At 29.0% G+C, this 26,930-nt stretch overlaps 1 protein-coding gene across 2 annotated transcripts in view; it reads right to left on the reverse strand.

The window, feature by feature from the left end:
• Nucleotides 1-26,930, reverse strand: part of LOC142328736 (ras-related and estrogen-regulated growth inhibitor) — an 88,092-nt gene that overhangs the window by 14,549 nt on the left and 46,613 nt on the right. For both annotated transcript variants that reach the window (XM_075372717.1, XM_075372718.1), the window contains exons 2-4: nucleotides 22,985-23,084; nucleotides 8,698-8,754; nucleotides 2,096-2,169 (exon numbers count right to left, since the gene is read on the reverse strand). In XM_075372717.1, coding sequence (XP_075228832.1) covers nucleotides 2,096-2,169; nucleotides 8,698-8,754; nucleotides 22,985-23,081 — 228 coding nt within the window. In that variant the 5' untranslated portion in view covers nucleotides 23,082-23,084. The remainder of the gene's footprint in view (nucleotides 1-2,095; nucleotides 2,170-8,697; nucleotides 8,755-22,984; nucleotides 23,085-26,930) is intronic.

Below are 26,930 nucleotides of genomic sequence, written 5' to 3' on the forward strand. Positions count from 1 at the left end.
AGAGACTATGTTCATGCCTGAGGAGGTCCAGGCTGTGCTAGTAGAATCAGAGAATAACTGGAAGGTGATGTCTGGATTTACAGACAAGGTTATGGAAGAACTAAGGACCTGGAAGGAGTCTTGTTTGATAACGAGCCATCGGGGGTGGACAGGCCCTCTGCTGAGCACCTAGGGGGTTCCCCGTGCATGTGGGGATCACCTGGGTATGATGAGGCTGGGGGCACTCCGCCCATGTACTCAATGGCAACCTCCGGTAAGTAGTGTGAAAGGCTTGTGTGCTTGATGTGTATGATGCTTGTTTGTTGATCTGTTGCGACTGTTTGGTGTGATGTGTGTGATTCTTATTTTCTTGCTCTGTGCATGATTACACAGAGCAATTGGTGTATGATTGTGTGTGAGAGCATATCACCCCCTTTCTTGAAATGATTCCTTAAGCTATTCCAGGAAGGGTGGGGAGTCAGGGATGGAGGTTTAGTCGGTAGTACGCAGGTATACATACATACTTAATAACACCTTGTGGAACCTGTTAGTGAACTGATACTGCTTAGGAGCCTGTAAATGGGGTTCCTCCACCTCTTCAAAAAAAAAAAAATAATAAACAAAAATAAGGAAACTGGAACTCTTAGAAGAAAACCCACTGATCCTTCATGTTGGGGATGTGTACGGGGTGTTTGCAACTCCACCCTAGAAAAAAAAACTGCTACAAAACTAAACAATGAACCTCAGATCAGGATTGGAATTATGGATAATGAAAATGAACATGTAAAAAAAAAAACAAGATCGGAAACAGAAACATACTTTAAATATTGTATCCTGGAGTGTAAACACAAATAATGTGAATTCACTGTGTTTCAAACAATGTGAATGTGTGAACAAACAATTCAAACAATGTGAAAATGTTTTCATACCAAAACATTCAAGTATTTACAGTAAGTCTAAGTTTTGAAAATGTAGTTCTTGGGAGGTTGGAAGGGTGTTTTAGAGGCACAAAAGTTTAACTTCAAGTTACTATTGCAGTGCCAGAGTAGGATGAAATATGCTCTCCTGAGTATGTATGTACTTGTATAATTGTACATGCAGCAGAAACCTACCTCTTGACATGTCTTCTAATCTTACTGCGATATAATTTTAATTTTATTTAGTTACTGGTTTCTAAGCATCACTTTTTAGCTAAGAAGCATGTCAATTTTGATTCAGGCATTTTGGTTTAGTATTAAAAAATACTGTTGTTTGTTGTATTGAAAATATCATCCAGTCCAAGTGAAATAGACAAGATGCTGTCAAATGATGCAAAGTGACTGAAAACTGAAGATTGTCTTGTACTGCAAAACAGTTTATTTCTCTCCCTATCTGTTGGTTGTGGTAGTTCTTGCTTACTACAACAACCAACAACCACACTGACTATGATACTCACTAACATGAACACATGCTCAGATGTAAGCAAAATGAACTAATGTACAACCAACTATCCTTACAAAACTTACACTTACTACACTTAATTTGAATTTATGGCTATACATATGTTATAAGATTACAGAAGAGATAGTTAATACTATTTCTTGCAGTAAAGAAATCAAATTCAGTGTTAAAATATGACAGAAATTATATAAAATATATAATATATTAGTTATATATATATATATAACTAATATATATATACTATATATATATATATATATATATATATATACATAAAGATTAAATAAATATATAAAATATTTATATCTCATCTTCTAAAGTATTAATATGTATGTAACCAGTTAGTGTGTGAACAGAATAAAGGTTTTAATAGTAAACTGAATATCTCTTATATGTTTAGCCTCTTGAAAAATATTTGGTCATTTCACTCATAAACTGTCAGTGAGCCAGGTACAGACGCTTGAAATTCTTCAGAATTGCTACAAACAATATTTTTGTTAGTGACTTGTGCTTCACAACACATCTTTTACAACTATCAACTTATGGTACCCGCTTTCAAATATGTTTCTTACTACTCAGTATTAAAAACAAAACATTTACTTGTGTTATAAGGCCCATCCAGTCAGTTAAATTATAGTGATTTTACTGTGAAAAAACATAAAATTGTCTAACATACCTTAGGACATGAATCAAGAATTTCAAAAAGTACTGGCTCTCCATCTACTAAGACTTCATGTTTATACCTGGTTTCTGAAACAAATTTTTAATATACAAAAATTTATCTTAAAACTTTTCAGCTTATCAAACAGTAGCGAAACATAATTTAAAATGAGAGAAATTAATCAGTTTATATGAAAATAAGATAAAACCAGAATTTTCAATAGTCTGCCTACATTTTACTCCTATAATTGGGATATTTCAGCTTTAAGAATCATTATCAGCAGCATCAGAATGACACATTAAAAATTCAAGCAGGTAATACAATATAAGATTTATTTCCTTTTTTTAAAGCAATTACAGCCTAACCACTCAATTACACCACTAATGAGAGATGAATTTTTATAGTGCATAAAAAATGCTAAACCTGACTGGGATTCAAACCTAGGACCTACTGGATGAAAGGTAGAGATGCTACTACTCTGTCAAGTCACTATGGTTGGCACAGTTTAAAATTTTTTGGTTTAATTCTTTTATGAAATGGGGATGCACAAAAATAACTTGTAAAATAATACAATGTTTTTTTAACTACTAAAACTATTTTATTTTTAGTTGAATAATTATTAAACAAAAAATTTTACATCCCAAAATCAGTAAGATAAAAAGGATTCACCTTGAGAGCAATTGAACATATTTCTTCAGTTTAAATAATTCATCTGGAGACAGATATATTCTCTCAACATTACCAGTTTAGAAATAATTTATTAAAAATAATGATGTGTAAAATCTTTATATGTTCTCAAAATAATTTTTGATTAAAGATATGTTTTTAATAACCAGAAAACTCACAAGGTGTATTACACCTCATATTAGTAGTACTGATGGTACAAAATATTTCATTCATAAAAAAAAAAAATACATACAGATATTATAAACATTTATATTTTTAACCTACCTATGTAAATAACCTGCCAAGGATTAATTTTATCTAAAAATAAGCTTTATACTGAGGATAATTCCTGAACTGAATGTGTTATTCCCATTTCACCAGTCCATCCCTTATAATGTAAGATGTTATTCTTTTTAGGCATGTAATTGCAAAAATAATCTGAAATTATATGTAATTTATAATTTTTAATGACACTGAACCAAATTTAATTTAATGTAACAATTTATTTTTTAAATTCATATATCAATGTTTTTGTGGTCAGGATTGGTATAGTTGTTTTCTGCTTTAGTATCAGTTGATGTGGTTTACTGTTTACATGGTTATAAGTTATTATTTAGATTTGATAAGAAAACAGAGACTTTTAATCCTATGCAGATCTATGGATCACAAGTATGGGGTACAAGATGAAAGATAAGATAGAAATAATACAGTGTTTAAAATATATTACTAAAATATATCATACAGAAAAAGACTTACTTTTATACAGAATGGAATGGTCTTGGGACCATTCCAGTTAAATAGAAATAAATCCAGACTTTAAAATTGAAGAATTTATAAACACAGTTAAAGGCAAAATGAAATTGATAAATCAATATTCAATAATAATTACAGTCATTTGATGTATAAGGAATTGGATTTTAATATAAAATATATAATTAGTTCTATATTTTCATGAATATTCATGAACAAATATTTTTAAAGTGTATTCAACATGTAAGAAGAGTGTGTGTTGAGGAAAGAAAAGAAGAAGAATAAACACATTTCTTAACATCTGACCAGTATGAATTTAGGTTACAATATTTAAATAAATAAATTCTAGAAAAAGATGAGTTGAAGGGTTGTCTAAATGGCAATAGTTGGTGGCAACTGACTAAATACTATAAAAAGCCATGGATGTATAGATGTTCATTTGATTAAGGAGTTTAATTAACATGGCTATTACTTTTAATTTTGTTAATTAGTAATATTATTATTTTATTTTATAATACCACTGGAATTATTATCTTTCTATTTGTTAATTGTGACGTTCAACTCCTCCATTCATTGTGAGGTCCCATACTCCTGGTCTAGAAACCAGGAGTATTATCTGTATAAAATAATTATTTTGAGCTACATATAACTTATAATGTAATTCAATAAAGACAACTATTATTATTTAGGGTACAGTCAAAAAATGTATCAATCTATTCATTTAGTAAACAAGTTTTTTATCAATATTCAAGTTTCAGATGTGACCTTTTTTTCTTGAGTAATTTTAGAACATCAAAGCTTTTGATAATGTTGATAGATTTGTTTTTTTGTTTTCATGAGGTAATTGGAAAATGTGATTTTATGTGTTCATTATATCTTTGAAGTTGCATCCCATTTCTCTAATATAGAATATTGTGTGGAGTAGTTTAATTACATACTCATGGGATTAAGTCAGCAACAATGTTTTATACACAATGGTTTATTTTATGTTTAGTTCTAACAGGTTTGTTCTATCTATGCATTAGTAAAGTTGAAATACAAAAAAATATATTATCAGTTAAATAGTGTAGTAACCCTGCAATATATAAATTAAACTATTGAGTGTGCCACAATGTTTATGTTGAAGAAGTGAATCACAGCTTTAAAGATAAAATAAACATAAAGAAAATATCAATTTAGAATACCATATCAAATAAGAATCAACATTTTTTAATTACTTCACAGAAGGAAATCACAAATCTACCAAATAAATATTAACCTTAATGTTCTTCAAGAAAACTTATAACTTAATACGCTTGAACAATATGAAATATACAATAATACAACAATTATATATTTAATGAAGAAAGGTGAACAATTCAAATCTAAGTCTAATGTATGTTTTGACTGTACCCTAAGTATGTCGTCCTAAATAAAAATTACACAATAATATCTGCTGGCATCTGTCATAAAAAAACATACAGCCAATGGTTTCAAAATTACTGAAAGGAATATGGTATAAAAAAAACATCATATTGAAACACTTGATCCTTTAAAGATTAATAGTTATATGTAATTTTCACTACTGATTAACAATGACAACAATGCTACTATTGATCTACAATTATTTACTATTAAAACTTCTAGTTTATGATTGCCAATAAAGTTTTGAACATTTTGCAGTATTCATACTATAAAGTTTTACCAGTCTCATTAGTAGGAGGTGGAATCATGTGGATGTCAGGAAGTTCACAATGAAGAAGGATGTGAATCACATATATAAATTCTTAGCAGGCAAAAGTTAGCTAGTGTAAATTAAATGAGATTTTGTTAAATTTTTAATTACCACTTTATTTAATTCAAATAGAATAGTTTTTATGATAATGTTATTGCTATAAAGTATTTTCATTATCAAATAGTTAAGTTACAAGAGTTTAAATATATAAAAGATTGCGCATGTTGTAGTGAGCACTGTTAAGATGGAGCCAGAAAAAGTACTACAAGCCATGAACATGGTGCTACTAAATGAATGGGTAGCCGAAAGGTAAAAGGGTGCGAGGTTGGTCATGTTAAAAAAAAGGATGGACCTATTGGTGCACAGACAGCGAACAGGCCATTGTATATGCTGGATTGTTACGCAAAACTCTTGGAGAAGATGCTTTTTAGGAGGATAAGTGAGGGAGTGGAGGCATTTGGTGAGTTACATCCAGATCAGTATGATTTCTGGATTGGACGTTCAGCGATTGATTCTATAGAGTGTGTGAAGGGCGTAGTGAAGTCAGTAGTAGAGGGAATGTGGAGAATGAGGAGGATAGGTTCCATAATGTTCATTAATGCTTTTAATGAAATACTGTGGGAAATAATCTTTAGTGAGCTCCAAAACAGGAAAATTCCAGCATACATAAGAAGAACAATCCGAGAATATTTTAATAAAAGATATGTGACTAGGACATCTGAAGATGGTGATATAAGGTTTCCAATAGAGAGAGGATTGTCCTCATGGTGCAAACAACATTTAGGCAGTACAGGGTTTCATCTGTCTGATTGAGGGGACTTTGCTGAAATATGAAAAATGCTTGAGACAAACAGTCATGTGATCTACTAATAAATAGAAGTATCCTTGGGCATTAATGCACCAACAGTTTATACTATTCTGTGAGATTACCTTCAAGCTAGAAAGCTTTGTACTATTGAATGTCACATAACTTGACCGACGATCAGATGGCATATTGTTCATGGTGCCATGAAATACTGAAAAAGTTTGAAAATGGGAAATCTCCCTTTGTGAACACTATTGTGACAGGTGATGAAACTTGGCTTTACTATTATGACATCCCGACCAAGGCTCAGAACAAAGTATGGGTGTTCAAAGAAGAGGAGACCCCAATGGCAGTTCAAAAATCCAGATCAGCAAAGAGAATGGTGGTGGTATTTTTTAGTGTGAGAGGAGTTTTAGAGCAAGTTGTGTGGGAAACAGAAGACAGTTATAGGGAAGTGATGTACCAAAGAATGCCTGCCTAAAGTTGTTGAAGCTTTCAAGAAGCTGCACCCAAACTTAAGGAGGAACTCCTTAATGCTCTCCAAAGTTTGCTTCAAGTATTTAGCCAATACTGGAATAAAACTGTTAGAGAACTCTCCCTACAGTCCTGACCTTCACCATTTGACTTCAGTCTTTCCCACAGATGAAGAACAGACTGAAAGGGAGGTATTTTATGAGCAATGATAACTTCTTAAAGGCTTGGGACAATGAATGTGGCCAGATCTCTGATGAAACATGGCAGGGTTTCTTTGAAGACTGGTTTTGAAGGATGGACAAATGTGTAATGTGTGCTGGTAATTATTTTAAAAAATAAAGTTGTATTGCAAAACTTTCCTAGTGCTCTTTTTATTTATGACATGAACGGGATGTAGAAAAATCAGAGGTTTTTTTTAGTTTTTAATTAGTATTATTTAAAAATTCATCAAAAAAGTAATGTTTTCATAAAAGAAAATGTTTTAATTTTATTTTAAATAAATTGGTGAGAAAATTTTTCAATTTTTCTGAAATTTATTAAAAATGGCAGTAGAAACATACTAAGGCCTTTTCTTGTAAGCCAAAGTACTGTATTGAGTTTGTCAGGTTTGGTAAATATGTGTTATTTTTTAAGAATTAGTGGTCATTTTTAGCAAACATTACACTTTCATAAATATAAACACAAGAATAGTATAAACGCAAGTATATTTCATTTTCTAAATATAAGTAAGTCTACACAATTCATACTTATGGGTCTTGTTTAGATAATGATCTGACAACCTATTTTGTAACTTAACAACTTGTTCTGATTTTTGAGGAATCCTCAGTGATATATTTTGTATGAGAATAAATTTATGTATAAATGTTTAATAATGATGTCGAGCTTGGTGTTTTATTAAGTTGCTTCAGAGCAAAAAAGTACAGTTTGATTTTGTTACAAATGAAATCAATTTCATCATCCCACAACAACTTGTCATCTAATAAAATACTCAGAAATTTCACTTTGTGGGCGACAGAAATATTTAACCATTAATGGGAATTCTTTTGTAGCAATTAGCAATGTTATGTCTAACTGACAAGCACAATGCAATGGTTTTGTGCATATTTAAAATTAGATGGTTACAATTCATCCAGTTAATTTTTTGAGCTGATGTCATAATTTTTATGAAAATTGTATGACAGCATATAACTGTTTTTGATTAACTGAACCAGATTATATTTGTATAATATAATATTTTGTAATATAAAATTTTAACTTTTAGTGATAAACTAAACTAAAAAACAACTTTTTATATAAATTTATTCAGTTTGTTAAAATAAAGTTTAAATTTTAAATTAATGTCATCACTGACCATCATGAACAAGAAAATGGAAAAATAAAAATTATAACTGTCAATCACTTATAGACATGCTATTCAGAAGTAGTTGCGAAAGAGGTGTTTGACAATTCATGATATTATGTAAAGTAATATGCAAGATAAAAGATTAAAAAATAGAGATCATCATATGAAATTGAATTTTTATTTAACATTAGGATTAAAAGAAGGACTCCCACCAGGTTGGTCTAGTGGTGAACGTGTCTTCCCAAATCAGCTGATTTGGAAGTCGAGAGCTCTAGCATTCAAGTCCTAGTTAAATCAGTTATTTTTACACGGATTTGAATACTAGATCGTGGATACCGGTGATCTTTGGTGATTGGGTTTCAGTTAACCACACATCTCAGAATGGTTGAACTGAGACTATACAAGCCTACACTTATTTAAACTCATACATATCATCCTCATTCATCCTCTGAAGTATTATCTGAACAGTAATTACCGGAGGCTAAAACAGGAAAGAGAAAGAAAGAAGAAAGGATTAAAAGAAGGAGGAAAAGGTAATGAGGATATAAGAAAGAGAAATAAAATAAAATTGTTTAATGATTTGAAAAAAGCAATTAGGGATATCTAAAAAGCAGAGTTTATAGTTTAAAATTTTCTCATTTCAACCTAACATTACACAATTTTTAACATTTTTTGTAAATTTGAAATAAAATTAGGGTTCTGTTTTATTAATAATGTATTTTTAATTATTCATGTTTTCTCCTATAATAAAAATGAAATAAATATAAACAAATTGCTGAGGAAACAGATAATGAAATTACTAGTAATAAGCATTAAATTTTAGTTAAATTTTCATAATAATGGTTTAATCTTAAAAAAAAAACTACCTGCTTGATGATCATATTCTCCAATATATCTTCTTGTCAAGAATCGCACAGTCAGTGCTGCAAAGAAAAGAACAAAATTAAAAATAAAATATTAAAAACAAAATAGTACTTCTATAGTTATTAGAAAGATATTTATTATCATTTGTAAACATAAATATTATTCTAATTTAGTCCTTCAACCACGCCTTCAAGTCACTTATCTAAGTACAGAATATAAATATTATTATTTCTCATGAAACTAAATGACTGTAAATTTACATAAATTTGTATTCTTTTATATAAAAAAGCAAACTACCAAAATATAAGCTTAAATAAATGAATCATCCAAAAGAAGTAAAATTTTACTTTAATTACTTTGTTTACAAAACAGTAGGTAATACATGGTATTGTAGTTTTAGATAAGAGAGAAAAGGTAGCTTCTCATTAACATTTTAGCTTTAGCTTTTACTTTTCTCCAGTGTTGCATAGGCTTTGTAAACAGATGAAGGTAAATATATACTGTAATTAAAAAAATCATGTAAAGGAATATTTTATTCAATATTATTAGTATCATATGACTTTCTAAAACAAAATAATATTTTTTCTTCTTAAAGTATTCATTATATAGGAACTGATATTTTTAATATGAAAAAAATCAAATACTTAGGTAAATAGAATTTTCAGCATTATCAAAATGTTCTAAAACTGGTAAAAATACTCCAATATATTTACAAAATTTACTTTGATAATACTAATGTAAGTAAGTATATTACAAATAACCTACTATTTTAATTATTGACTATTATGAACATAGAATAATTGAAATAAAATAAACATGAAAAAATGATAAATGTTGGCTTGGTGAGTGTATGGATCTGTCTCACAGAAGTAACTAATCATAGTGTATCTATAAATACAAGGGAAGTTCAGAAAGTAACCTCCATTTGGTTATAAATAAAAAACCTGCAGAGATAAAACTATTTTATTATGTACAACTTAAAACTACAGCTTCTAACTAGTTTTCAACACAGCTGCCATTTAATTCAAGCTTTTTTCATAGTGTTTCACTAATTTACAAATACCTTCTTCATAAAATTCAGCCACCTGGGAACCTTAAACCAATCGGCTGCAGTGGCTCCCTAACCACCTGGGTACCTAGCCAATCTTTCATGGCATTTTTAAGCTCATCATCATAACTGAAATGCTGCGACCCAAGACATTTCTTCATGTGAGTGAAGAGATGAAACTTAGGGCCATTCAGAACAATCACTGCAGTCAGCTGTCATCCGGTGTTGTTTTTTGCATGACAACACTTGTCGTCACAATGCTCAAAGAACTCAAAAACTTCTGAATCAATTCCATCAGGACATTTTTGTTCATCCTCCTTACAGCCTGGACTTGGCTATGTCTTAGGACATATGTCCCAAGTCCCAATGTCTAAGACTTTACTATGTCATTCACTGTAGTTCTACTCTTATTGCCATTAAGAAACAGATGGAATAGGAGATGTTAATTCAATATATTAAGATATTCCTGTCTATTTACCTTTAATGTTAAAAGAACTCCTCGCTTTCAAGTATTATTTAAAAAAAATATTATATATTACTTACACGAATAAATACTCTGAAAGGGTAAATTCTGAAGATTTTTTTGATGTATAATATACTTCGATATATGCACCATTTCCTTGCCCTCCAAACGGTAATCCAGCTGTTCCCATGAAACAACCCAGCATATTGGGTATAATGGGTGCTACTGCCACAGCAATCTGCTCCTGTAGATGGTAGGCATCCTGTAGATGGTAATGTTTCAGAGAAACATTATTTTCTCTGAATAAACAATGTTTTTCACATATTCCATAATTCCAGAAATCTAGTAGTCATGTCTTGGTTCCTTGGTGGCAATGCAATTGCCCCTCCTCTTCCAATCCACCTGTTTTGAAACCGAATGTTTAATACAGCACGAACACGGTTGCTGTAATGTGGCGGAGCGCCATCTAGGTGATAGAAAATTAATCCTTCTTCTTCAATATTGTCAATTTGTGGAAAAACATAAAGTTTGAGCATGTCACAGAAAATATTTGCATTAATTATGCTTTCTACAAAAATTAATGGACCCACGAAATGGACACTCATCAGTCCACACCAAACATTGACTTTGGGAGAGTCACGCTGATGTTCAATAATTTCATGCAGTGACTCTAATTTCCAAATCCTGCAATTGTACTGATTTACTGACCCACTAGTGTGGAATATCATCTCTTCCAAAAACATGACATTTTTCAGGTAGTCCTCATTTTCATCAATGTTGTTAAGCAGTAAAAACAAATTTTTCACTTTGTCATTGGGTTTGATTTCATGTAAAAGTTGCATCTTATACGTACATAGTTTAAGCACCTTACTATGCATCACTTTGTACACTGTACATTTAGGTATTCCTAACTCTAAACTGCGCCTTGTTAATGGATTTTACAGGTTATGTGTACAAGTTGTTTGAATCCGTTCCACATTCTGTTCAGATACAGACGGCCTGCCTGATGATTTCCCCTTTAAGACACTACCTGTTTCCTTAAACTGATACCATTCAAGTATTGTTTTATTCATAGGCGTGGCACCGCCATATTCATGCCAATAATTGCACTGATCTATGATGAAAATCCCATATAATGATGAAACTGATCTTGTTTTGATAAACCAAATCACGCACTGAGCTTTCTGCTGTGATGTTGTTATGCCTCGGCAAATATCTGCCAAGGCATTTACATTGGTGGCATCCTGACCAAGGCGCCTGGCTGATGACTGTGAGATGTAATCAGTTATAGGGTCTAAAGATAACCTCCGGTAAAGCCCTTCAGGGCTCAAAACGGAGGGGGTGGTGTGGTGACCGGTAACGTCACAAGGTGGGTGTCTTCCCCCTATGGGATTGGGATGTGGTGTTGTCATGACAGAGTGAGACTGCCGACTAGTTACATAGTGAAGGTTACACAGTGGTACAAACTGTGATGAAAATTTGCAGTGAAAAACTTATTAATATAATGAACATAAATATGAAAACCAGACGCTTTTAACTGATTCCATTACAACTTTTTGGAACCAAGGAGTTCTTTTATAAACACTGTGTATTAAGAACTGTAATCAATGACATTAAACATTCGAATCACACAGGCAGTTGTTATACTCCACCAATAATATATTGAAAATATTTTTTGAAGTTGTTTTCACCAGATTTGGTTTTCAGAGATTACATCCACTCCCCAAAGTTGAAGAAATGGCTCGATGGATGAAGATTAACTTCAAATGATGAGGTCATAACTGAGACAATTGCATACTTTGCAGTTAGACAAAAAGCATTGTACTTATAGAATTAACAAATGTTAAATCATTGGTCAAAATGTATCGTATTGCAAAATGACTAAGTTGAAAAATTAAAAACAAAACCCTGAAAAATCTTATGTTTTCTTTGTCAGATTGAAAACTTTTGGAACAACTCTTGTATTTCCTTGGTTGGACTAACAAAAATATATTTAAAAAAGACAATACTATGAAAGAAGATAGAACTGTAAAGATCTTAACATCAATTATTACAAAATCCTTTTTTTGCTGAATTCTTTTAAAGAATAGCTAGTTTTAAAATGTAAGGTATCAAGGGTAAATAGCTTTTATAATTAAAAATTAAATTAAAGATAACTCAAATATATTGAATACAAATTGTAAAGGAAAATAAAGATTACTATGTAATTCTTTATAAATCTTGAAGGAGTACTAGACAGTATAACAAATAATATAGGAATAATGTCAAGCAAAAACTGTGTTACCTTAAATCATTTTTTTAAACTGTGTATGAAATAAAAAAACACTCATCTAAATTTTTAAATTGGTTTTTTAAAGAACTAATACCTATGAAAAAATGCCACAACAAATAAATATAAATATATATATATATAACATTGTTTGTTATTCTTTTAAATCTTCAATAATTTTTTTTTTATAACAACGTAGATGTTCATAGATCTTCAACAGAACAACATAGTTGGCAAGAGTTCAAAAAATATTTTCAATATATTATGGGTGAAAGAAGGAGTATAACAGCTTTCTGTGTGGTTTTAATGCTTAATGTCATTGATTACAGTTCTTAATGTATTTAACATTAAAGGCAAATAGACACAAATATCATAATAGATTGAATTAACATCTGCTGTTTCATCTGTTTCTTCTTAATGGTAATAAGAGTTGAACTACTGGTGAATGACATTGTAAATTATAATATTATTCCTGTAATATCTCTTGTGAACTCATAAAAATGTCTATTTTGATTATCATAAGTTTGTTTTATGTGACTTATAACCTCTGTTTGGCAACAACAAAACACTCTTATATCATTACAAATCAGCAGTTTTTGGAAATGAACATATGGTAAGGGTTCTTTATCACACTAATTTAGATTAAAAATGTATGAAATACATAAATTCTGGTTTTATCTTAAATAAATTTTACAAATTTTAAAATTCGTGTTGGTTTAGAAATGGATAATCGGGCATAACATTGCAAATTTGACAAAAACCTTTTTTCAAGCATTATAGACATATCTTGATTGTATTTTGGGAGATATTGGCTGATCTGATTTTAACTGGAATTTCAGTAATCTGAATGTGTCATATATCTGCACAGCTGTACTTTACAGACATCACTCAAGGAATGTGAATCTCTGATTGTGTCAACAGGCAATGTTCCCTCTTCTTGCCATCAACACCAGATAACCTAAAGATATAATGGCTCCACAGGTCCCCCCTGTATCCTTAGCATGAATTAGACTCCTGAAAAATTTTAATTCATTTTAAGGAAAATGAATGGGTGCTGAGGATAAGAATAATCTGCTGGTGGAGGAACTGTCACACATTTTATTCATGGGATACCCTTCATTAGGTGTACCAAACTGTAGAATAAGATTTAGTTATTTTTAATATAATTACACATTACAGATCAGTGATTTTTATTTTAACTGCTTAAATAAACTGTTACTACAAAAGTACTTTTCCTTCAGAAACTTAATATCTACCTGATAACAGGCTCAGGTTTTCTAAAGTAAACCCTCACCTATCCCTCTGAACACCATAAATTTCTTTGTAAACAAAGGTGGATTGAAAAACATTGCTGAAGGGAATCAGTAAATGAAGAAATCAATTTATAAGTTGATTATGTGACGTATTTCATATGCTTTATGTTCAAAGAACATAGTAGAGTAAACATTTTATTGGTAGCAATTTATATGTACAAAGCATATTTTGGTGCCAAAAAAGGCCATATTTTTACCTTTAATGGAGATTATTTTGCCGGAAAAATAGAATATTAGAAAAGTGGTAAATTTCAAATTTTATTTCTTTGCTTTAAAGTACATACCTTAATGAAACAATAAGGCTTAATAAATGACAGACTAAGACTTGTCATCATTATTAACCATTTATTATGCTAGCAGATTATTCCCATCTAAAGTATAATTTCTCTTGGGCTATACCAAAAAATCAGAACGAGTTTAAAGATACAAAAAATGGGCTGTCAGATCATTTGCTTGGTTCTCATAAGTATGAATCATCTAGACCAATAGTTAGAAAATTAAAAAAAAAATAATAATAATAAGCTATATAAAATTATATAAAATTATATAAAAATATATATAAAATTATAAAAATATATAAAAATTATATAAAATTATATAAAATTATATAAGCTATATAAAATAAAATATATAAAATTTTTTAAGAGGAATAATCACTTGGGTGCCATGAAACTTATAGAAAAGAACAAACAACATCAAAAGGAATGTTTTCAGCTTTTGAAATGGAACAACTTTTGAAATGTTATTGCCCTCATTATGAGGGATATGACATCCTTTTCAATATTATAACAGTAGATGAAACTTGAGTACATCATTATGGCCCAAAAGTAAAATGTCAAACAATGTAATACTGGTACTATGGTTCTTCATCATAAAAAATTTCAAAACACAACCTCTGAAAAAAAAGCCCTTTTGACAGAGTTCTGGGATTTCAAACATTTATATGAAACAGACTACCTGAAAGCTGGGTCAATATGTAAATTTTAATCGATACATAGAGATGTTAAAATAATTAAGGAGGCATTTGTATCACGTTTGGTAAGGAGCCAATAATTCTGCAATACAATAATGCTTGGCCACATACATTGTGCACAACCACCGAGGGTCTTGTGAAGTTGAAATTTGAACTTATGCCACACACCCTCCAAATTCACCACATTTGGCACCTTGGGATTTTCAATTGTTTCTGATTAAAGTAGAATATTAAGAGTATTCATCTCACCATGGATGATGAACTGAAGGACACTGTGAGATTGTGGATCAAGAAAAGACTGCTAGCATTCTTCATTAAGAGAATAAGAAAACTGGTTCACTGTTTAGAGCAATGTGTTGTTGTAAATGGTGAATATATGAAAAGATAAATATAAATTTTTGTAGCAGATAAAGTACACCTAAATGCCATATTTGTTTCTTTCCATTTGCGTGTTATGACTGACTCGGGTATCCTTTGCAAGTTATTTCGGCCATGACAAATCAAATCAAATTATTCAAACAGATTTTCTAACACTCATGTCATGTTTCAGTTGCTCATACGACTATCTTCTGCGATTAGTGCTGTAATTCTCATCCTGGTATTAGATGTTATTGTTGGTGCATTTTTGAGTTTGTCACATATTTAAATTGTTGTTAAAAAATGGATTAGATTTGAGTTATATGTTTATTTAGTTTGTTGTTATTGGATGTTTATATATTTCATAATGTTCAAGTAAGACCTTTAATTGTGTGTATGTAGAATATAAATGTTATTAATATTGGTAGATATTTATGATTTTCATTTATGAGATGTTCAGTAAATGTTTTCTGTAAGTTAAATGAAAACTTCATATTAAATAAATTTGGTTTCCTTTGATTAAAATGTTGATAGTTTTAAATAAAACTGTCATTTTTGATAAGAGGAGAAAAATTGTTAGTTACTATGTTGATTCGTGAAGGACAATTTAAAATTTAATAAATTATAAGTTTATTGAATTTTGCAGATTTTTACTGAATGATGAAAAATATTACAGAAGGTTAAACAATTAGCATAAGAAGAATACAATATTTCAGAAAAATTAATGTAAGCATATTTTAATTACATAAATATTCAAAAATATGATTATTAAAAGGCTACACAGAAATCAATTGTATTTGTGTAATTTTAATAGATGTTTGAAACAAATGCTACTTAAAAAAAAAATGGTGGAATATGAAATAAATGAAATATTAGTAAAAGGATATATTTTCAGAGCTACTCAAAAAATGAGTTGCTTTCAATATAAGTGAAAAATATCATAATATTTATTAACTTTATTTTAAAATTAAATTAGCAACACAAATATGTGGTATAATTATGTTAGGTAGCAGTAAAATTATAAAAACAAGGGTGTCTGTTTTCAAATTGGCACATCACTTAGAAGTTTTACGGCCAGCAGGTGTAAAATCTCCAGCTGTCAGTTATGTTTTGTTTACTAAGAAGTTAAGTAAGGTACGGTGTCTTAACTTAAATAACATTGGCTATCTCTGATCTTTACAGTTTAATGCACTACAAACCAATTAAGTAATCTAATTTATATGTTAAAATGACAGACTAAGTAATACTTTGAGTGACAGATTTTATTAGACAGATCAAATAAAGAAAACCTACAATAAGGTCTTGTTTTACTACAATTATGTAAAAAAAAAATTACCAAATAAATTTTCAAATTTAGTGTATAGGCAATGAAATATTAAGTTAATTTCTAACCATGTTTTGTCAAATGAATTATAAACTCAAGTATGAAAATTTTCCTTGATTTCTATTTGAAGCATAGGATTAAAAACTGCTGATTGGAATTTGATTTCCAGAGTTTATTGTGTTTTTTAACTTTTATTTATTTTGTTTTAATTAGATGTAGTCTTCATAAGAAAATTTTGTAAAAATATAATTTTTAGTGAATATATAAATAAATTTACTTCTCCTAACCTCTGTGGCAAGGTGGTAGCAACCTTATCTTTAATTTGGAAGATTGGGGGATTTGAATCCCAGTCAGGCTTAGCATTTTTCTCATGACATAAAATTCATTTCATCATTATTAAAAGAAATGAGTATGGTTAGCCTAACTGAACATAAGCTTGAAATTATAGAAAGGGAATATTGATACTATTTTCATAAATTTGTAGTAATGTAAATAAATAAATAAGTAACATAAAATAAACCTTTTATTCAGATTTTTACATAATAATAATAAATTACATAGATCCATCAGGAATGAGAAGATACTCCGTAAATAAAAAAAAGAAACTGCACCAGCATTTGCCTGGATGGATTAAGGAAAACCTTGGTAAAACTCTGATCAGAGCAGCCTCACAGTACACAATTAATTATAAAATAAAAAACTGATTTGATTAAAGTCCATATTAATTTTTTGATGTAAATACATGACGCAATGTCAAGGTAAATACATGAATATATTAAATATAAGATTTAACAACAAAATAATTCACAGTTCAGAAGCTGTTAATGAAAATTATTTGTTCTTATATTTATATACATTTAAATGGGATGTGGAACATTCAGTTTTTTTTAATATTTTCATTAGTATTGTTTAAAAATTAAACACTAATATTGTTTGTTTTTAAAGAAATCTTTTAAATTGCATTTTAAATAAATTGGTGGGAAGATATTTCAAATGGTTCTGTAATTTATTAAAAATGTCAAGGAAGCATAATTTCTCATCAACTGAAGAACTGAGTTACATGAAAACAGTTTTGTTGTCTGGTTTGATAGAGGTGAATATTATTATTTTTTAAGAATAAGTGAGAATTCATTTTATCAAAGATTGCATATTCAGAAATATAAATACAAGGATAAGTTAACATTTAAGATTTTCTAAATGTTGATATTTAATGAAGATAAGTTGATTTCTTCTGAAGAAGTCTAACAGGCAACAATATGAAAAAACCACACATTGAACTATTATTCTTTTTGTGATTTATTTATTATATTTTTAATTTTTTCATAATATTGTATGAATATATTGTCTTTGGCTACATCAGTGTCAATTAGTAGACGCTTTATTTTTATTTACTAATGCTTAAATATCTTATTTATCAGTTAAAACAGGTGTCTGCCCAAATATAATTTCAGTTTTTTTAATTATGATAATTCAAGATGAAATGCTAGATTCTTGTCAGGCATAGATCCCAGGACCAGTCAAATATTTAAGCACCATACTGGCCTTCACATAATCTGGGTCAGGTTAAATGTGGTCTATTTTTAGTGATTGCTTTATCTGTCTGAATGTATGTGGAGCAGTAATGTTTGCATTGTTGATTTTTATCACTGAAAATAGATACAATTTTAGATACTAGCAGTGCCATTAAAAAAAATTATGGTTTTATTTTTCATTACTATTGTTGCTGCATAATGACTATCTACACTGGTCTTGCAAGCATTATGCATTATTCACTTTCACTGACCAATAATGTGCTATTTAATTTAAGAATAATTCTAGTGTCCATATATTTTGACATCAGTGATAGTTTTATGTGATTCAGCACAGAAATTAAAACTTCTTAGGTATGGAAATAGTCTTATTATTTGACATCTTCATATTCTGTGTGGTTGGCTACAAATGAGGTAACTGCTCAAATGAATGAACTGCTTCAAGTAATCTCTATAAAGTTTGACCCTTTGTTCTGAAGTTAAAACTTACGAGTATTATACATAAAATTTAGATATCATAATTCTCTGGATACATTAGTAACCTTAATGCTATTTTAGAATTAATTTACATTTTTTATATGGTGTGTGTAATTGAGAATGTATGGTGATTAAATTAAATGCCCTAAAATAGTGTTGCTAACAGATTTCATTAACATGTGTAATTTTATAACCTGAAATTAAAATGGAAAATTTAGCATAAATATCTTTTTATGTAATGTTGTAATAATATAATAAAATAAATATTTTATATTTGCCAAGAAATTAAGCAGTATGTGTTGTATAAAAGAAGTAATATACTAACCAGTACAGTAAAATGTCATACTTTGACCATGTTTTTAAACCTGATATGATTTTCTCTCATGTAGCTACTTCTATATATTAGTGAAATATTTAATTTTCAATTTAGCTGTGTAATTCTCAACATTTTTTATCAGCTTACAAGAAGAAATTGTTTTTTCTGTAGCTGTATTCAAATTATAGTGATTTATTCTTGATAATTTTTTTTTATAAACAGTAAACAAGAAAAACTCTATTAATTAATTTTTATTAATAGTTAGTTTTATTAAATTAGTTATTAATTTTTTCTGAAAGATCTATCAAGAACTATGGTAAATTTTATTGAAAATTAATGTTTTTTAAATTTTTTATATGAAACATTAATTATTATTTGTTTATAAATTTATTTACAATAATAATTTTTTTTTTTGGCCTCCACAACACTCCTTACAACCATCGCAGCCTCCATAAAGGTAACCTATACTAAAAGGGAAAGCGGGTTCAAAAAGATATCAGGAAAGCGGGTTCAAAAAGTATATAAAAATCCTTTATTAAAGAGATAGTGAAAATATGTATTTATAAAGCTTACAAATTAAATAAGCCTAGAATGTTAGAGAGAAAAAATTATGAGGGCCATAGATATGTTTTTGTTTGAGAAACAGTACTGATTATTATTCTCTTGAAATTCTTAATCGTTGAGTTAAATATATCTATGTTACAGGATTAGGGAAAAATTTTTTTTTCATAATATTGCACATTTTTTGATAACAATTAACCAATCTGGCAACAATTGTGTGCTTTTGAGAGGTGACACATTACTGAGAATTTTTAGAAAGGTTATGATTATGTTAGTTCATTTATATAAAAGTTATTGCGTCTTGAAAATGAGTGAAAATAAAGAAGAAACTCAATAAATTTGAAATTTTATTACAATAAAGGGAAGAGTGTCACTCAGGCTGGTAAAAATATTTACGATATTTATCGACATGATGAGGTATCAATATGGTTGGCACATAGCTGGTTCAAGCAATTTTTAATCTAGAAATTTTGATTTCATTGGTGCATCTCAATCCACCACCAATCTGCCAATAACTGAAAAAGTTGATGAAAGTATGAAAAAATAGAGCAAAACCAGTACATTAGTACTGTAATCATGTAACTAGAAACATATATAAGATTGATCACAAAACAGTTTTAAACCATTTGAAGAAGGCTGGTTACAAAAAAAACTCAATTTTTGGGTACCACATGATTTAACAATTAAAAATTTAATGAATCTAAATTTCCATCTGTGAATTGCTGATAAAGTGGAAAAAATACCATTAATAAACCATTTTTAAAAAGTTCATTACTGGTAATGAAAAATGGATCACCAAGAACAATAATGTACAAAAAATATTGTGGTCAAAATGAGATAAAGCTCCACCAAAAGTGGCAAAGGCAGGATTGATGTAAAAAAAAGTGATGCTTTGTATATGGCGGGATCGGAAATGCATTTTTCACAAAGAGCTGTTGTCTCGCCTTGAGAAACAATTGATTCTAATTTTTACTGTTAACTACTGCAAAGATTACACTACGTGATCAAGATAAAATTGATCGATAGGAAAGATGTCATCTTCCATCATGACAACATAACACCCCTATATCTTTGGTCCATAGAAAATTGAGAGAGCTTGGTTGGGAACTTTTGATGCATCCATTGTATGGTCCTGACTATATGTCACTGTCAGACAACCATTTGATTTGATCTCTACCAACTATCTTAATGATATAAAGTTAGTTTCAAAAGAATTCTGAGAAAATTACTTATTGTAGTTTTTCATCCAGAACGTAACTAAAGTTCTAGTGACAGGATTATGATTTTACCTCAAAATTGGGAGAAGGTAGCAGATCGAAATTACATATATTTGATTTAATAAACTTTGTTTGAAATATCAAAAAACAGTTGTTTTACTTTTGTATTAAAATATGAAGGAACATTTTTTCCAACCCTAATTACAATTAACCTCATTAAATCTTCGAATACATCATTCCATGTACAAAATTCAGTAGTACTTTTATGAACAATACATCGTTTTCTGTTATTCATGTTTAGAAATCAGGGCCCAGTTGCGGAAATATTAATGTCAATGTAACAATTAATTGGTTCATAGACTAAGAGTATGTTATAATCTTTTCTCCTAATCGTTAAAGTTATAATGTCTAATATTAAGGAACCATCTTCAGTGAAAAGCCTCCCTCAATTAATCATTGATAGTATGATGTTAATAACAATCTCTTTTGGAAAATTTTAATCTTACTACTTATCATTTGTCTGTGACAGTTCCAGATAACAGAGTAGTATTCTAGCATGACAATAGTTATGATATTTTAGACCAACTGTTGCTGGCTCATTATAATACAAAAGTGAATACAATGAAATCAACATTTTTCTGTCACGTACCAATTAAAAAATATTAACCAGCCATGTTCTTGATTTGAAGATAATAGTTTTCTCTAACACATGATAAGGAGTATGTTTCAGTCAGTAAGATAATTGTTACAATCATAGCAACTGATATAAAGAATATTATCCTAAAAAAACACCAAAATGCAGGTGACATTTGGGCTAATAAACCACAAAAAATCTTCTTCACCTCAACGACTGGCCAGGCATAGGCTCTTTTCAGATAACTAAAGGCTTTAGAATCTTTTAAGATAGGATTTTTCAGAAAATCCTAGTGATTAGGCCCCTATTGTTAATAAAACTTCTACTTTATATATATATAATCTTAAGGTGTACTTTATTTTTTATTGTAAGATTTGTACAGCGTAAATTAAAGATCATAAAAAGTTGCTTAGTGTTTGTTTCAAATGGTATTTTCTCTGTATTCCAAATTCTTCATATAATAAAGATTTTGTTATTTAAAATAAGTAACTATGACAAATTTTGTTCGTTTGTTTGGTTTTTTACTGAATTATTTAAAAAAATACTTCATTATTATTACAAATTGAATAAATTCTGTTAATTAGATTAAAACAATTTATTACACAACAAATAAAACTTTATCCAAAAATATAAATAATTAAAAATTAAATATAAACTTATAACATGTATATTTTGCATGATTTATAAAAATGTATATTTTTCTTAATTTAAAATTTTTTTGAATCCTTGTATTTTGAAATTAATAATACAATATTTTGGCACGGATGAGCATAATGTCAATGTCTCTTGTGTTTTTTAGAAATGTTGCCAAATAATTTTAAATGTGAGAATTACTATTCAAGATATTCTTAACACTTTCTTACTTTTTGACTATATTGCCTGTACATATTGCATAAAAGTATGTATGTCTATTATTTGAAATTTTTGTAAGTGATGTTTTTCTATGTAGTTAATAATAGATTACATTATTTTAAGACGCATTTTGATTTAAGTTAAGTAATTATTAAATGTCTTAGTATACTTGGTTTTTGATGAAATCAAATCTATTAAAAGAATATTTCAACTAAAAGTTAATGTTTTTGTATGAAAATTTAAAACAAAATCTCTACTTAAAATAATCTAAGAGTTAATTAATCAAAATTTATTGTACAAAAAATTAACTACCTTCACTGTAGGGTATTCTTTTCTCACTGTCTTTTTAAGCCTTCAATTAATTTTAATGACAATTAAAATTTCCACAAATTTTTTCTTGAGAACTTTCAAATTTTGATCATTCTTTTGAGCGTATCACCTTAATGAAAATAAGAATTCAAAAATATAATTTGAATGAAGTCTTGGAGCTTTTAACAAATTTTTTTTTTAAATCAAAGTTTTTTAGAGTATCTTGAAAGAAAATCTCAATTATTTGTCATCACATGATGATAAAATTTCTAACATCTATTGTCAACTTTCTGAAATTTTGATAAATGTTCTTTTGTTCTATAATGCAGCATCTGAACAACTGACTTTTTGTGTAGTGAAATAACTGTAATTATAGAAAAGTTGAAAAATTTTACATATAGTGCTTGATTAATACAGGAAAAGTTGTTTTGATATTTTCTCCTATATCAGACCTGTAAATGAGTCATTGAATTTTTAGTTTATCCATAACTACAGACGCTTACTGCATATTTTTACCAACATAAGTAATTCAAGGGTGTGTTCAAAACTTATTTCACTTTTGCTCATACCAAATACTTTCTGATGATGGTAAAAGAGTTACAAAACAAGAATGAAGAGCTCAATTTAATTATAAGATTTTAATTTACCACTTTTTCCGACTCCCGGTGCTCCGATCACAGCAACCTTTACTTCAGAAAGAGATGACTTTTTGCGCCTTATTCCACGAATCGCATTTGAAGTCATTGCCTGTAACATGAAAAAGTAACATTCACATTAAGTATACTTTAAAAATTATTTTATGATGGTTAAATCAGATGAATAAAGGAGAAGTTGGTAGACCTATAAAAATAACACTAATTTGTTAACAGATTTATGTATTAACATATACCACAAAAGTGATAGGTATTTAAGGTGAAAAAAATATTTATTAAATAGTTAAGGTTAGCAGAAGAATGGAAACAAGTGGTGTTAGATCAAAATAGCGGTGTTAAATCTAGAAAAATTCAAGGAAAATAGTCAGTGATCACAGTCTAGATTACATCAGTAAAAATAAATGAATAAATCTTTTGGTTGGTAAATAGCACATTATATAGATCATGTTGGGAGTGGTTGATATGCTACTCTATGGAAAAAAGGAACTTTCCCAGAATTTGCTGGAATGGATCACTGGAAACCATAGTAAATCCTTGATCAGTGTTACATCATGAAATACACAGTTGATTATAAAATAAAAAATAAAATTATAGAATAAAAAGAAATAACTGAAACAATAAACTATAAGTCAACAAGATCTCTTGAAGTTCAATTCTTTCTTTTAACACCTATCATATTTTTGTTTTGTTCATTTGTCTTCTTCTTATTATTCTTCCTTTTCACAAATAAGAATAGGCTTCATAAAACCTGTTCTGGTCTCTTTCGTGGTCTTTCAACATCTCTCTTTTCTATGGAGTAGTTCAATATACCCAACTGTAGTCATATAAGTGGCATCCTGTCTAACTGACCACACCATCTTTGTCTATATTGTTTTATTTTCTTATTAAAGGATGAACAGCTGATTCATTTCTGATGTTCTTGTTCCTATCTCATCGTAAAAATCTCATTTTAGTAACCAGAATCTTACTATCAATTTTTTTTCTATGTAGACCTGTTATTTACAACTATATAAAAGTGAGAGAGTGATAATAATATTATAAAACCTAATCATTGTGCCTGTTTTTTAAATGTCTGTATTTCCGCATGTTTTGGAACCTGGCCAGTTAGTCAGATACATCATTATTAAAATCATAAGATACATATAGATTCCAAGATATTTAAAATATTTTACTCATTCAATTTTACTATCTAATTCTATTTTTGTTCTTCTTGAGTACTTTCTTTTAAAAGTCATATTTTCCATTTTTCACCTAAGAAGATTTTCACATTATAAACTCGTGTGAATCTGTTTAAAATAAATACCCCTTTTTCTAACTTTTCTTCATTTTCTTATACAATAGTATGGCTTCCCCATAAATCAATAAACTTATAAGAGAGCCGATTCGACCAATAAATTCCATGTTCATAAATATGTTCCCATATAAATATAAATCCAGGTTGTATCATGAAGTTCTCCCAGGACTTTCATATCCTATTCTACTCTTCAAAATAATGTAAAAAAAAAAATCATACAATCATATGTCCTAAAATGCTTCATTAGCAAGTTACGGCTAGTGAAAAATTTCCCTCGGATTTCAGATAACCTAGTGAAACGAGGTCGTACTGAAATTTTTAGGATGTTAATTTAAGGGCAGCATTAGTGATTTCTTATGGTTTTTGACCCAAAAAATCGAATAAAGTAGATCCCAGAACTGTATCTGCAGTAGTTTATGAGAAATTTGAGGTAAAAACCTATGAATTGGGGTAAAGAACCCTGTTTTTTATGTTTTACATGAAATAACTTTGTTAAATGGGTGATAAATTCATAAAACGTTTAAGCAAAACTTGTAGAGAATTTAATTTGTAACCAATTGGTGTAAGATAAGTTGAATAAAACAAAGAAAAGTTAGAAAAATTCCAATTTCATTTAGAAACAGTACATGAGACTAAAGTGCATTATACATACCTCTCTTTTTTTCTGTTTAGCTTCTGGAACCACAGTTAGGTGTTAGTTCAGAGGATTATATATATGAATGTAAATGAAGTGTTGTCTTGTATTGTTTCAGGTTGACCATTCCTGAAATGTATGGTTAATTGAAACCCAACCACCAAAGAACACTGGTATCCATGATCTAGTATTCAAAAGGAATGCTTAACCTGTTACTGTACAAGACTACATTTCATCTACATTCAACATATCCTCCTCATTCATCCTCTGAAGTAATACCTTACGATGGTTCCGAAGGCTAAACAGAAAAAAAAGAAAGGAACGTATAATGCATTTTTGTCTCATGTACTGTTTCAAAATAAATTCTAATTTTTCTAATTTTTTCTTTGTTTTATTCAACTTATCTTTCATAATTAAATTCTCTACTTGTTTTGTTTAAAAGTTTTATGGTTTATCACCCATTTAACAAAGTTATTGTATATCATCAAATGTAAACAACAGGTTTCGTTACCCCAATTTATTGGTTTTCGCCCCAGATTTCTCAAAAACTATTGAGATTCGGTTCTGCTACCTATTCGATTTTTCAAGTCAAAAAACATAAGAAATTACTCTCAATTAACGTTTAAAAAATTTCAGTACGATTTTACTTCAATGTGGTAGCTGAAATCCGAGCGAAATCTTTTACTAGCCGTAACTTGTAAACGAAGCATTTTAGGACATATGTTAATGTGAATTTTTTCCATTATTTTCATGAGTAAAATACGTTATGAAAGTCCCGGGAGAACTTCATGATACACTCTGTATATATATTTAATAACGTAGGAGATAAACAACGCCCTTGATGAATTCCTTTGTTTATTGGGATTTGCTCTGTTAATATATCATGTAGTTCTAAAGCAATTGTCATTCCATTATACAGGCTTTGCAATACTATTATTATATGTCTTGGATACCAGTTCATTTAGCCTTGGATTGATTCTCTTCATCTCTTTTGTGTTAAATCAGTCGAGGTAATTATCAAAAAAAAATTAATTACCTTTTAGAATATTTTTTTTTAGTAAAATAAAAAACAATATATAATTTCCCTTTAACAATTATTTTAGATTTCAGTTCTTTATAAAATGTGTAAAAAGTAATAGAATGTTGAGGGTCATTGCCATTTAGATGTTGAGGGTCATTTAAATTCTAGTTCTTTATTAGATACTTGTTATTTATTCAAGCCATGCTAAAATCACTTTATCATCTTCTGTATCTATTAAATTTAATGAAAAATTCATTAAAATCATCATCAGATGAAAATAAAAAAATGCTTTTTAATTCTTTACATTTCGACTTTTTAAAGTCGGTGTCCAAATTATAAAAGAACGGTAGTTGTTTATTGCTAATGTAGCACTAATTTCAAAACGTCAAAATCTGAAGAAGAATTAAAAATTAGTTTTTTACTATGTAGTGCGTGTTTTTACTTCCTTGTATGAAGAAAAGTAAGTACTGTGATCGCGAAAAATCTTGGTTTTCAAATTTCAACGGAAATATCCATTTTGACCATCCCTAAATCCATTTTGACTAGTTTCCGCGTGACATCTAAATTTGGATTTTGGACTTTTTATTAATTACAGTAATAAGCCCTCGTTGAGAGCTTTTCAACGATATATCATATATGGTACTTATTTTCATTGGTTCCGAGTTATAGTCAAATAAAATTTTAATTAATTAATATTTTGATCTTACAAGGGAAGGCACATCGCTTCGAATCAGACTTCATCTCCTTTTTTTTAACTGTTTTTTTTTTTAATTTATTTTTCTTTTTTTAATTTAAATATATTGATTTATTAATTTATTAACCCGTGATTGTAAAAAGATTCTTACAACAAAAAAAAATCAGAAGTTATTAGTGAAATAAAGTTTTATATACTTTTAAAAATGTGTATGTGTAATTTAATAGGCATTATTATACATATATATATATATATATATATATATATATATATATATATATATAACAGATTTGGTGA

This window comes from Lycorma delicatula, chromosome 8 (assembly GCF_047948215.1).
Source record: "Lycorma delicatula isolate Av1 chromosome 8, ASM4794821v1, whole genome shotgun sequence".
In the NCBI taxonomy this organism is placed as follows: Eukaryota; Metazoa; Arthropoda; class Insecta; order Hemiptera; family Fulgoridae; genus Lycorma; species Lycorma delicatula.